The sequence below is a fragment of the Pituophis catenifer genome, unplaced genomic scaffold (assembly GCF_029215685.1).
Source record: "Pituophis catenifer annectens isolate HBS135680 unplaced genomic scaffold, rPitCat1.0.hap2 SCAF_1, whole genome shotgun sequence".
NCBI classification, from domain to species: domain Eukaryota; kingdom Metazoa; phylum Chordata; class Lepidosauria; order Squamata; family Colubridae; genus Pituophis; species Pituophis catenifer.
In genome coordinates, this window is record NW_027256881.1 from 58,574,865 (window position 1) to 58,587,237 (window position 12,373).

At 34.9% G+C, this 12,373-nt stretch overlaps 1 protein-coding gene across 2 annotated transcripts in view; it reads right to left on the reverse strand.

The window, feature by feature from the left end:
• Positions 1-5,813: 5,813 nt before the first annotated feature.
• The window catches only part of ZFAND3 (zinc finger AN1-type containing 3), a 110,009-nt gene continuing 103,449 nt past the window's right edge, over positions 5,814-12,373 (reverse strand). For both annotated transcript variants that reach the window (XM_070932457.1, XM_070932455.1), the window contains one exon: positions 5,814-8,289. In XM_070932457.1, the coding sequence (XP_070788558.1) occupies positions 8,135-8,289 (155 nt within the window). In that variant the 3' untranslated portion in view covers positions 5,814-8,134. The remainder of the gene's footprint in view (positions 8,290-12,373) is intronic.

Consider the following 12,373-nt stretch of genomic DNA (forward strand, 5'->3'; position numbering starts at 1 on the left):
AATATGCCAAAGTGAGTCCTTAAACTAGTATTTTTATGTTTTAAATCAAGACGAATTCTTTTGTGAAGCTGCTCATAATGATAAGCTTTCTTCAAAAATTATTAAGGTGGAAACTTGTAATTACAAGGACAGGTTTACTCAACTGCCCAGTCACTTTCTGTTTAAATTTGATTAATAAATAAAAATGAATAAACCTTGACAATGTCAGCATTCCAATTATATTGCTTTAACATAAAAGGAAGAAAAATATCTGGAAACACATTGAAGGACAACATAAAGCGCAGCTATTATTTTACCATAGTTCTCCATAAAAGTGAACAAGACAATGGCAATCCTCCATCTCAACTCAAGATGGACCATTTTAAAAGCAATCAAAGTAATTAATACTAAGCATATATACAGGCCATTTCCATTTTTTCAACAATAATGCTCTCAGCAGAACAAAACAATAATTATTAAATTACTAGATGCTAGGTTCATCTAATGAGAAATGTGTCCTTCATTTCATAGAAGTCATTCACTGCAGGTTGGCAGAAATAGAAGAGGGCTCTAGACCAGGGCTGTCAAACTCGGGGCCCGCGGGCCAGATGCATCACGCACTGGCCACACCAACTCCTGGTTTAGTGAAGGGGAAAAAAGTCCGAGTTTGACACCACTGCTCTAGACCTACTCACTGACTAGAGTAAATCTTACTGAATTCAGGGGTACATTTGAATTAATATACAGCACAGGTGTCAAATTTGCATCGTCACGTGATATATTGCAACTTTTCCCCCCCCCTTTGCTAAACCGGGGGAGGGCGTGGTCAGCACATGAAGCATCCAGCCTGTGGGCCACAAGTTTGACACCTATGATATACACAGAATCAGATGAAGGAAACAAAAGTTTTAATAGAAAATTATTTGTAATAAAATAGCCCCAACATTAAGGGCTGTTAAATTTTAAAGAAGGGAAAGAGTGCAGCAAGATTTTTATTTTAGCAAGTACTCAGCTAGCTCATACCTTTCAAACTATTGAAATTCTGTTTCTAACTATAGATATCCCAACATCTTTATTCTCCTAATTCAATATACACCACATTTTATATGTAAGGCAGTATTTTCCATCTGGATGTTAAGAATTCTGGGAGTTGCCATATCTTAAAGAGCCACTGCAAGTTGGGTAAAGCTGACATGCAGATTAAAGTCTGCTCCAATTATGCCCATATATTATTTAGCTCCATGTAATTTTTCTTCCATAACAATCAACTCATTATTTCGCATCATGCTGAATTCCACTAATTTAACCAGAATTCCACTGGTTAAAAAAAATACTAAATTTCTTGTCCCAATTTTGTTTTGAAATCGGTATTAAGACATCAAAATTTTGCCTTCCATGCAACATTCCACAGACAAAAGCAGTATGCAAATTTAACCATTCAGAAAAAAATTAAGCCCATTAAATATAAAAGGAAACAGCTGTTTTTAATTCAGCCAATGCTTAAATAACATCCTTGTATGATTCATGTTTCATTCACTCTGGTGTCCTTAGTTCAAGAAGTCATCTTGTTGACAGTCATTACTTTCCAAAACTCAAGCCAGGTTAGTTGTGCTTTGCAACTAACAAATGTTTGAATGACGTCTTTCAATTGACTATCAGACTGTAGTAAAAAGTCTATGGGGATTCTCAGTCATTTAGGTCATGGTCGTCCCAAAGGTGCTTTTTCAAGAGGCAACTCTGAACTTTTTGATTTTTCTTTGAAGACATTTCACCTCTCATCCAAGAAGCTTCTTCAGCTCTGAATGGATGGTGGGGAATGGAAGGATTCCATTCAGAGCTGAAGAAGCTTCTTGGATGAGAAGCGAAACGTCTTCAAAGAAAAACCAGAAAGTACAGTTCCCTCTTGAAAAAGCACCTTTGGGACTGTAGTAAAGAGTTTTTCAAAAAAGTAATTAATATCAGTTGCATTAGTGAAATTATTTTGATTTCAACATGTCCATATCCTGAAGTAGTAACCACTTAAAAGGGTCAATTCAAAAGTAAAAAAAGCATGTAATCAACACAACATTTAACAATGTAGACATATGTGAATAATTTGAATCTTGTTTAAAGACATTATGTTCAAATCCAGCATGTCAGACATTTATGCAACAATCTGTCTGACATGTCACCAGTGCATTTAAACAAGCAGATATTGCACCCACATCCAAATGAAATTGTATATTTAGGAAATAGAACACGTACATGGACATATGGCTGATTAAATTTAGCTTCATTACAGGTACACTGACATCAGGGCAAAGGTTATAAAAACACAGTTTAATTGCTTATTATCTTTGGTTCTTTAGATAGAATGCTGTCAGAATGTGGAAAGGATAATGGTAAATCCCAGGATGAGATTTGAAATAAGGCAGGCCATATATTACAGCCATTCAGTAGTCAACCTAGATATACTGATGAAGTATATTAAATCCCTGGTACCTTAATAGGAGATTCAGACAATATGCAGGATGGCACATACCAACATTTTATAATTTACAATCATTGATTTGTCTATTAACTTCATGTCCATTACCTCTTGAAATAATAATAAAGAACACAGGTCTACACTGGGTTAGAATACTTTGCTAACAACTGGTCCTTTTGAAAGTCAATACCTGTTTAAAGATAATTTGCCCTCTTCATTCTAAATTTCAATAACACAGAAATAGGAGCGGCTTGCAAGATGCATTTCAAAGTCAAATCACAAAGTAGTCAAATCACAAAATACAATAATGTTTCCAGCATAAGCAAGGACAATCAAGGGACCTATTTCTTCAAACAGAGGCCCTAATAATACAAGTATTTTACCCTTAAGTCCTCCTCCTTTATTACATAATTAAAATATGTTAATTGGGCACGTTGTTTTTCATTTATAAAATAGTTTGTATGTTTTTAAGAAAAAAAGCTTATGAACGGAGAAAGACGCAAAAGCAATAAAAAGGCACTGATAATTGTTGCAGGATCCAGTCTGGGTCAGTCACTCATAAGCACAAGTCCAGCACAAGTCCAAAGCTTGCAAGACTACATTTCTGGTCCCGGTGTCCCATCCAGATTGGATCCTGCAACATTATTTTGGGACACTTATATTTGCTTTCACTGATAGTTGCATTTGAGCAATCTTAACCAAATTCAATCCTCCCAGGTTTATTAGTTTTAGAGGAGTAAAATACCTAGAAATTTAGAGACAAGATCAGAACACAGGAGTCTTTTTGTGGGGAGACAAATATTGGGAAACCTTGATGTACAGTCTCTATTTAATTTTAAACTGTTTTTAAAGATAGAAGTCATTGTACTTATTTGTAAAATATCATGTTTATGTTAGCTTGGTTTGCTTATGTAAATTATGTTTGATATAAAGTTAAGTGTCTCAACTAAACATACTTTTAAATATTTATTTTTGCTGCAAGCAGACTAAGGAACGTACCAATAAAGTAGAATATTTATAGCTCAGGGTTGAAATTAGGGGTCCTTGGTGGTCTTGCAGACATTATCCAAACTAGATAATATCATAATTGCTAATCCTGATGATGTTAGTAGTGATGCGTAATGGAAAGTTGCAAGAAAACAACCAAGCTCAGGGACCATCAAGGACCCCTAGGGAATGTACCATCACTACTGGGTTTCCCTGAAAATAAGACCCTGTCTTATATTTTTTTGAAGCCTGAAATAAGCGCTTGGCCTTATTGCCATGAGCTCAAAAGCCTGATTGGGTTTATTATCAGGGGATATCTTATTTTGGGGGTAACAGGGTATATTTCTGACAATTTTTTAAAAAGAAGACATGCAAAAAAATAAAACTGAAGTGGGGTAACACAAAAAATGATAAATTGTGATAGTGATAAATTCCAGTTTTTGTTGTGCTTGGCATCAAAGATAGAGAAAATACTAATAGGGAGGGGGCAATAAAAGAGATATACCCTTTGTTACAAATGGAACATTGACTAACAGTGCCAGTAGTTCTGAATTGGAAACACTATCACCAGAAGCACTTTCTATTCCTTCTGATCCTTTTTCATCATAGTATATTATTTTAATGAATTTGTAAAAACTGAAGATCTGTCTGCATTGAGACAACTTTCTAATCCTTTCATGTTTATTTCTTGATTTGGAATGTTTCCAAATATTGAAAAATTTCTTTCATGTCTTAATCAATTTCATGTATAATTTAAAATGGAAATATTAGGAAATATTTCATAATTCCCCCAGCCCACAGTCTAGAAAAACCAAAACCAAGCAGTCTTGGGTAAAAAACAATACATCCCAGAAAAATATTATCTACTTCTGCACACACTTCTTGTGTTCCTTTAAACCTCCAGTGTAGCAAAACCTGTACAGCATGCAGTTGAGAAAAACTAAACAGAAATTTGTATGTGTATGTGTTTGTGTTTCTTAATGTATTTTTCTTTTAATGTGTCTTTATTTGTTCTCATAAAAAAAATAGTTTTGTATTTTATTTTGAAAAAAATACATTAATTTTAAAAGATTTTATTATATAGTATTATTTAATAAAAACAATTTAAATTCTTAATACAATGCTGATTTCTAGCACTAGCTTTTTGTTTTGTATCTCTACTATTTCTATGTCACTTGAAAAATGTTTTTCCCTTGATATTTAACCAGTTTTTTAAAAAGTGCTTTATTTTCTGCTACTTCTTTGCTGGGACTTGAATTGCAACAGCTGTCAAAACAGTCTTGAAATGTACCTAAGTATACAAAAAGAATATGGTGAGAGTTCATTTCATTATGATAGAACTCGACACATGGTTGAATGGTCCTCCAGTTTTGTGGTAAACCTTTGGTGACAATTGTGATATGTTCATAAGATGAAATTCCATCTAATTCTGCAGAAAAGAAGTCTCCGAGGAGCATGCAATATCTTAGAACAGTTCAGCATTTTATTTAAGTGAGGTCTATAAACCTAGAACTGCATGAATTAAAATATTATCAAAGTTAAATATGTTAATGAGTAATGGGGGAATTAATAGAGCATTCTCATAATATCTAATTTTTGTTGCTAGACTACAAGTATTAAAAAGTGCAGTAAGTTATTTTTATAAGTTCACACTATATGTAAGAAGTAGATCAAAGTGCACATATATACCCCACTCGTTTATTTTTTTTTTGTACCAGATAGTTCAAAATTCAACAAGAAATCAAAGGAATTAAGTTTAGCATCTGCTGGATTTTAATACCCAATGTAAAACCTTTAATTTCTTCCCTTAGTTATATTTGCTGTAGTTTTTAAAAGCTTGGACTTTTGTTTGCCGAGTTTTGTTATGCAATTCTTTCAGCTATATATACTGAACAACCATGAAAACTGAACTAATTCATGAATAAAGTGAAAAATTAGACAAGGATATTAAAGTGAATTAAGGAACATCTGCTACAGAAGACACAAATATTTATGGCAAAATAATGATACCAGTTCATAGACTGATCTTTGTTCCTGGGTATAAACATTTTTAGAAATCTTTTGACACCCTTGAGATTCTTTTTTATATAGGTATAAAATGTCAAAGTTAAATATATTGTTCTTATGGGCGGGAAAATAGTTTTAGCTTTTTTTCTGACCTAGATTTCTCAGCCAGAAATGGCCACCTAAATCTAGTATTTAGGATATGGCTTATTTTGAAGGCTACAGACCAGTAATGAAGAATTTGTTATCCTTTTAAACTTCACAATCAAATTTTTTTTTTAAAAAAAAACTAAGCCATATAGCAGCCATTGAATAGAGGAACATACCTATTGCAAAACTCAAGAGAAGAATTCAACTTTTAATCTGATCTGTTTAATGGTTTTGTTTCTTTTAAGCAGGAGGAAAAAGAATTACAATCATTTTTAATATTTCACAATGTTAAACTAAAACTGAGCTCTAAGCTACATGTGTAAGTAAATCTAGAACACAAAAAGGGTTAAATAAGATTTCTTTAAGATTACAAGAACTGAAGCTTTCTTTACGTTTAACAAACCTCACAGAACAGATATTGCAAAGGAACAACCCCCCACACTTTTTAAAGTGAACATTGTCCATAATCCACATGAACGTGAGTAGTGTTTGCTCAAGAGATACCTTGAAATCAACTGTGCACGTGTATCAGGGCTAAAGAAAGATTAACAAGAGAAGAACAGCATCTTTGTTATTAATCTGAAAGTCTTGTATATCAATCAGAATGTCCATCAAATGCTATGCTAGGATTTTAGAAGGGAAGAAAGTGCATAGCGTGGCAGCAGCTGAAGTCCATGTTTGTTTGAAACTCTTCATGGCAAACACATAGAAAATTGTCTGGTTTCTCCCACATAGCGATGACAGGAGAATACTTCCTTAGGAAACAGAATATGCAGCTGGAAATTCCATTGCTAATTTCAAAGCCTTGAGTACAACACAGAATGGCTTTTCCATATTGAACTTTAGAATGGTGGATTGAATTCATCACCAATTTGCAATATAGGCAAAGGCTTCCTTCACTGGCCATACTGGCTACCAGATTAAATACAAATCAACCTGTAAACTAGTCACTGATCTTCAGAACATACAGAGCAGTCAGTGACTTATTTAAGCTGCTCTACCCTACAACCTTTTTTAAAGAGTGATATGAGGGAATTCACTCTTTTTGGTGGTTTAAGTATATTCTATTTGTGAAAATGAGAGACAAAACAGATCCCCTTTTTCCAGCAACCCTTCCCTATTCCTTACTAGACCTAATTCCAAATTGCTAACTGAGCACTAACCAGTTTGTGGGGTAAACATTCCACGTTAGGCCATTATAAATATATATATATATATATTTCTTACAGACACAATTGCCTGTAGCTAGAGGAAACCACTGCACATTAAAAACAAAGAAACAATCAACAAAAAAAAATGTGCAGTTCAGTTCAATGAAATTGACATACCCAGTATAGAACAGTCGCTCTAAAAGACCAGATCTGGAGAGTCTCCATTCTATGCAAGGCATTTTACAGTCACTTGCTTCGCAACTGATGATGAGCAGAGACCTTCACTGAGTACCAAGCTGCATAGTCACAAGGCTGGGACAGCCCATTTGATTATCTCCTTAATACACTGGAAGTGAGGTGTACAAACTCAGTTCAATAAAGGGTGATTTTCCTGGTTGTTCCCCCAATACTGTTAACTGAATTCCATTTGCTACAAAATGTCCTTTACCCCTCAATACATGTCTAGCTACAGAAAGTCAGTCTGTAGAATCCAGGCATGGCCACCGTGCTGTGAATTAGCCTTATTTGTTCAATTATCAGATACCTGCACTTAGCAAAAGGCAAACAAGAGCCAATCAGATTTTGGCTGATGGGAAACAGCAAACTATGGTTGGCATATGGAATTGGATCACTCCACTTAGGAAATGTTGATGCTGTGTAGAAAATGCACGCTGTTTACTGCTTGTTCCAAAATAGCACTAACTTTAAAGTAAGATATTTCCTCCTCCACCTTAGTGAAGGAATAAATTCCCTGTAATCTGATATTTTCATCTAATATAAAAGTTGTCATAAGAATCTGTCCCCTCTTTTTGGCTTCCCAGAAAGCTGTTCCTACCCTAAGAGATTTCCTGATGTTGGTGACGCTGCATGACCTTAGAAGACATGCGTGGAAATAGCAAAAATAAGGGTTTAGGTCTTCTAGGTTTAGCAACCACCTTGCTAACCTCTTCAAGGTTAGCTAATAATAAGGACAGGAAAGCCAGGCTAATAAGGGTAGTTTCTTCCAGCATGGTATGCACATAAGCAGTCTTTTACATCAGTTTCTACTCAGCTGCTGGACACTTCCCAACATAAGGCTTTTTGTTTGTTTGTAAGAACTTGACTCCTGCAATAATAGAAGCCTTTATATATTTGTTACAATCCACTAGCCATGCTCAAAAATATGTCTTCATTTTTTTAATACAGTGGCTAGTAGGCACCTTAACAACCAGCCAGTAATCAGTGTTGATCATCATTTAACTCCTAAACTACAGTACCAGGATGGTTGGCTAAAGAAAGGAAATTGATTGGCTGTAGTCTGAAACTTGCCCAGTACAAGTGTCTGGCTGACTTTGTCCTAAATAAGGCTAACATTAGTGAACTAAGAGAACAGCATTTGGTTGAAGAGTCTTGCCACTCAGGAGCAGCCCTCGCCAATGCGCTGGCATGATCGCCCAACTTTCCGGTCCAGTTTCACCATTTTCATAATGGCTTCTTCACGCCCGCGTCCCATGTGGTCAAATGTGCAATCGTGCTGTTCAGGCAGGCGATGCAACATACAGAACACATAACCTGTAAGGACAGAAGGTAAAAGAAAAAGAAAAAAGAAGAGTGAATAGACGATAATGTTAGGAATGTACTAACAGCTTCTAAGAGAGATTAATTACTACAAAAATTTGTATATGGTTTAGCGCATGCTTTTGCCATCTAGTCACTAAATAACCGAATGCTACAAGGAATAAATTAACCAACTGAAACCTTCAGGTTATCCACAGCTAGAGAGAGCTACCTGTTAAATCTTTTTAATTAAATTACCCATTAAATCTTTCCATTAGGTCATTATTTTTGATATTGTGCCTTCCATTTAAAATATAATCTCAGCATAGAAACTCATGCCTGAAGTGAAATCCTCTAAAGGAATTTTCCCAGAGATAAAGGAGAATATGTTTTAATTTTGAAAATCACAACTGAAGGAGTTAATTTTGAAACTGATACCTGTGAAATATGTAATAAATAACCTCATCAGCAGCCTCTGAAGGGGATTTATAGCAATAGAGCCAAAGTATATTTTCTCAAATCAGAACACCTGATGCAGCTTCATGCAAACATTGACAGCTGTTGGTTGTTATGTTTGTGTGAAACTGCTAACCATCTATAATCAGTGGCTCAAGCCATGTGCCAATTTTTTTTTTTTTTAAAAAACCATGTGTTTCTTTACAGATAATTTATTTGGAGCTACTTCAAAACTAACTTCAACACCACCACTATTATTCTTGTACAAAATTCTGCTTCCGCTTTTTCACTTTCACCTTTCCCATGAATTTTTGCACTTCACTGTTAATTTGAAATTCTAATTGACAAAGGTGAATGATTTACCTAAAAATATCTAGAAACTTTCAGAGATAAAGGCAGTGTAAATTTATGTACTACTGAACTACGTAGTGCCAGACAGTATGTGTCAACTAGGGTTTTTTTTGAATATAAATACATTTGCACATCAGTTTAATTCTTGAAATACTTGGGCAGACTTTTCTGCTGTGATGATTTCTTGGTCCAAGAAGATGCAGGACTTCTGTATTTATTTTAAATTGCACTGCTTTTTTAAAAATTTAAACTTACTATAAAAATATTTAAAATAAATAATAAAAACCATTCTGGAACATACTTTTTGTAAAAACTATTTTCTTTCCATTTATTCCTTTACTTATGTATTCAGAAATGAGTACTGATACAACATATATGTCTAGCAACTACGTTTTACAGAAAATATGTAAGCTCTATAAACTTGTATAATAAAACAAAATTTAAAGATAAGGCAACCGGTATATAATAAAGGTCTACAAAATTCAGAAAGCACAAGGGCTTAAAACTCTAAAATGTTGAAAACAGTCCAGAATGTGAATAATTTGAAACTACACATCTAGAGAGAAATCAAATCAAATCATTTTTTTAAAAAACCCGACTTTGTCTAACACAGATATATTAAGGCAAATGACAGCAATGTTGAATAACAACAAATTCTTGAAAAAAAATGTCGATGTTTCACAGAATTTTGATTTTGGGATAATTTACTGCTTTATTCCTTTTTTAAAAAAAAACAACAACACTAATATTAACAATATTTGAAAGCCTAGTTATATCAATTTTTAACTGAAACTTCTAAATCCAGATCTTTCTCACCATTTAAGATACAGGTACTTCTTGACTTATGACACAACTGAGCCCAAAATTTCTGTTGCTAAGCAAGACAGTTGTTAAGTGAATTTTGCCCCATTTTACAACCTTGCTTGCTACAGTTCTTGAATGAATCTCTGCAATTGTTAAGTTAGTAACATGGTTGTAATGCAAATATAATTTCCCCATTGACTTTGCTTGCAAAAAATGATCCATGACCCTAGGACACTGCAATCATCTTAAATATGACTCCATTGCCAAGCATCTAAATTTTGATCATGTAAATCGTAGTGATGCCGCAACAGTTGTAAGTGTGAACAATGGTTATAAACCACTTTTTTCAGTGCTGTTATAACTTCAAATGGCCCCTAAATAAGGGTTATAAGCCGAGGACTATTATTTATTTGATTTGATTTGGGTGCTGCCTAATTCCGACTCTGGGGAGCATAACATAAATTATTCCGAGCAAAGGAATTAAAAAAGAATTCATATTTAAAGTATACAATTTTATTTAGCTCTCAACCATTCTAGAAGTTCCTTATTAAATGAACTCTTAACGAGGGGAAAATAATTTGTTAGAACATGTCTATAGTAAAAGAGGTTACAAACAGTAATTTTCTAAAAAGTGATATCTAATTACTGGTTTTCAGCAGAAACAAACAAGATCGTAAGTGTTTACTGATTCTCTGCTTAAGGCAGAAATGTAAAATAAAACGAGTAGATAACATTTTATTTCAGAATGCTTTGGGCACAGCACAACTACTACAGGTAGCATTCTTTTTTATTTTTTCCAGTTAAGTCTCAGGCAAAATAATTATATCTCAGTTGAGAGTGACTAACAACCTTTTCTCTGGTCTGTATAACATAGCAATCCAATGTAAAAGGTAATCAAAGAATCTGAATTTGTTTTTAAATGGTGCTTTGTTATGAAATCTTATGTTAAAGTTAATATGCTCCTTTGTAAGAAGCACATTTCTGACATTTTGGTTGCTAAGGCTAAAAAAACCCCACTGCATACTACTAGCTGAGTTTAATTTTGCAACTATTGCTCTGTTGTTATTACTGTAATCTTATGACTAGAAATACTGACAAATTGTAAATTTATGCAACATGGTAACAAGCGCATGCCCCAAGAAAATGGTAAAAAGTCAAAGGAATTAAGAAATATTTCAGAGGGGGAGCCTGATTTTTATAAATGCACCAGTCCGATGTTCTATTGCAGTGGTCCCCAACCTTTTTATCGCCGCGGCCCGCTGAGCGCGTGCAGGGGTGGGGGCACGGCCCAGGAGCTTTTGCGCACGGCCCATTGCGCACGGCCCAGGAGCCTTTGCGCTGCAGCGTTTATGTCCCCCGGCCGCTGCGCGGCCCGGTGCCAGGTACTCCACGGCCCGGCACCGGTCCGCGGACCGGGGGTTGGGGACCACTGTTCTATTGTATGTAGATTTTTTTGCACATGCACAGGGCTCCTCCTGTTAGTTTTCCTAAAAACTGCTGTAGCGAGATCTTCCTCTTTGGATTAATTAGGCAAAGGATTGGGGATTTGAAAATATAGGGGAACTCTGTTTTACTGGCAGATGCTGTCCACAGCAAGTGGGCATTTCTATTTCCGCCTAAATTAATTCATTTATATAATATTTTTATGTTAGAAAATGTAACTCAGATTTGTGATCTAGAAAAGTTTAAGGATATATCCTACACATAGCAAAAAATAGTGTACACCACGGCTGTCAAACTCGCCGTGTTACATTGCCATCATGTGACATTTCACTACGTTTTTCCCATTCACAGATCTGGGGTGGGTGTGGCCTGCATGTGACGCATCTGGCCTGCGGGCCATCAGTTTGACATCTCTGGTGTACACCATGAGAACCATACTTAGACAAACAAATTCAAGAAGTATCTAGAAAGTAGGATAAAGCATCTAATAGAATGGTTAGATAGTTAGGTGCTATGAATTGTGTTTGACTGCATAGACAAATGTGCATCTTAGTAATTTCCTTGGAAAAACTTCAACTCTGTAATTCCATCCATCCAACTTATTCACTGACTTCCTCTGTTTTCCTCAACCTTGTCAAGCATAGGGATTTTTTCTAGTTCATCATCTGCTTGTTTTATATGCCCAAAGGGTGCAATTTTCTGTTTGTCATTTGCTTAAGCCTTTACTTTGTTGATTTTTCTTTCATTGCAGCCCATGATACCCTTGGAAACTGTTCCAAATATGTAATTTAAAAGCATCTCTTTCTTTTATCTAATTGTTAACTTTTCATAGCCATATAACTGGGAAGACTATTGTCTTCACCATTCTGCTCTTCATTGCTATTAAATGCCCTTGTTTTTCATAATCTCATCTATGAGAGTCACTGCTTTCCTACCTAGGATTAATCTTTACTTCTGAGGCATACTGTCCTCCTTTGAGCTGAACAAAAGAAAACTACACATAACCTTTAATACTTCTCTATGAATTAAATATTCATTAAACATA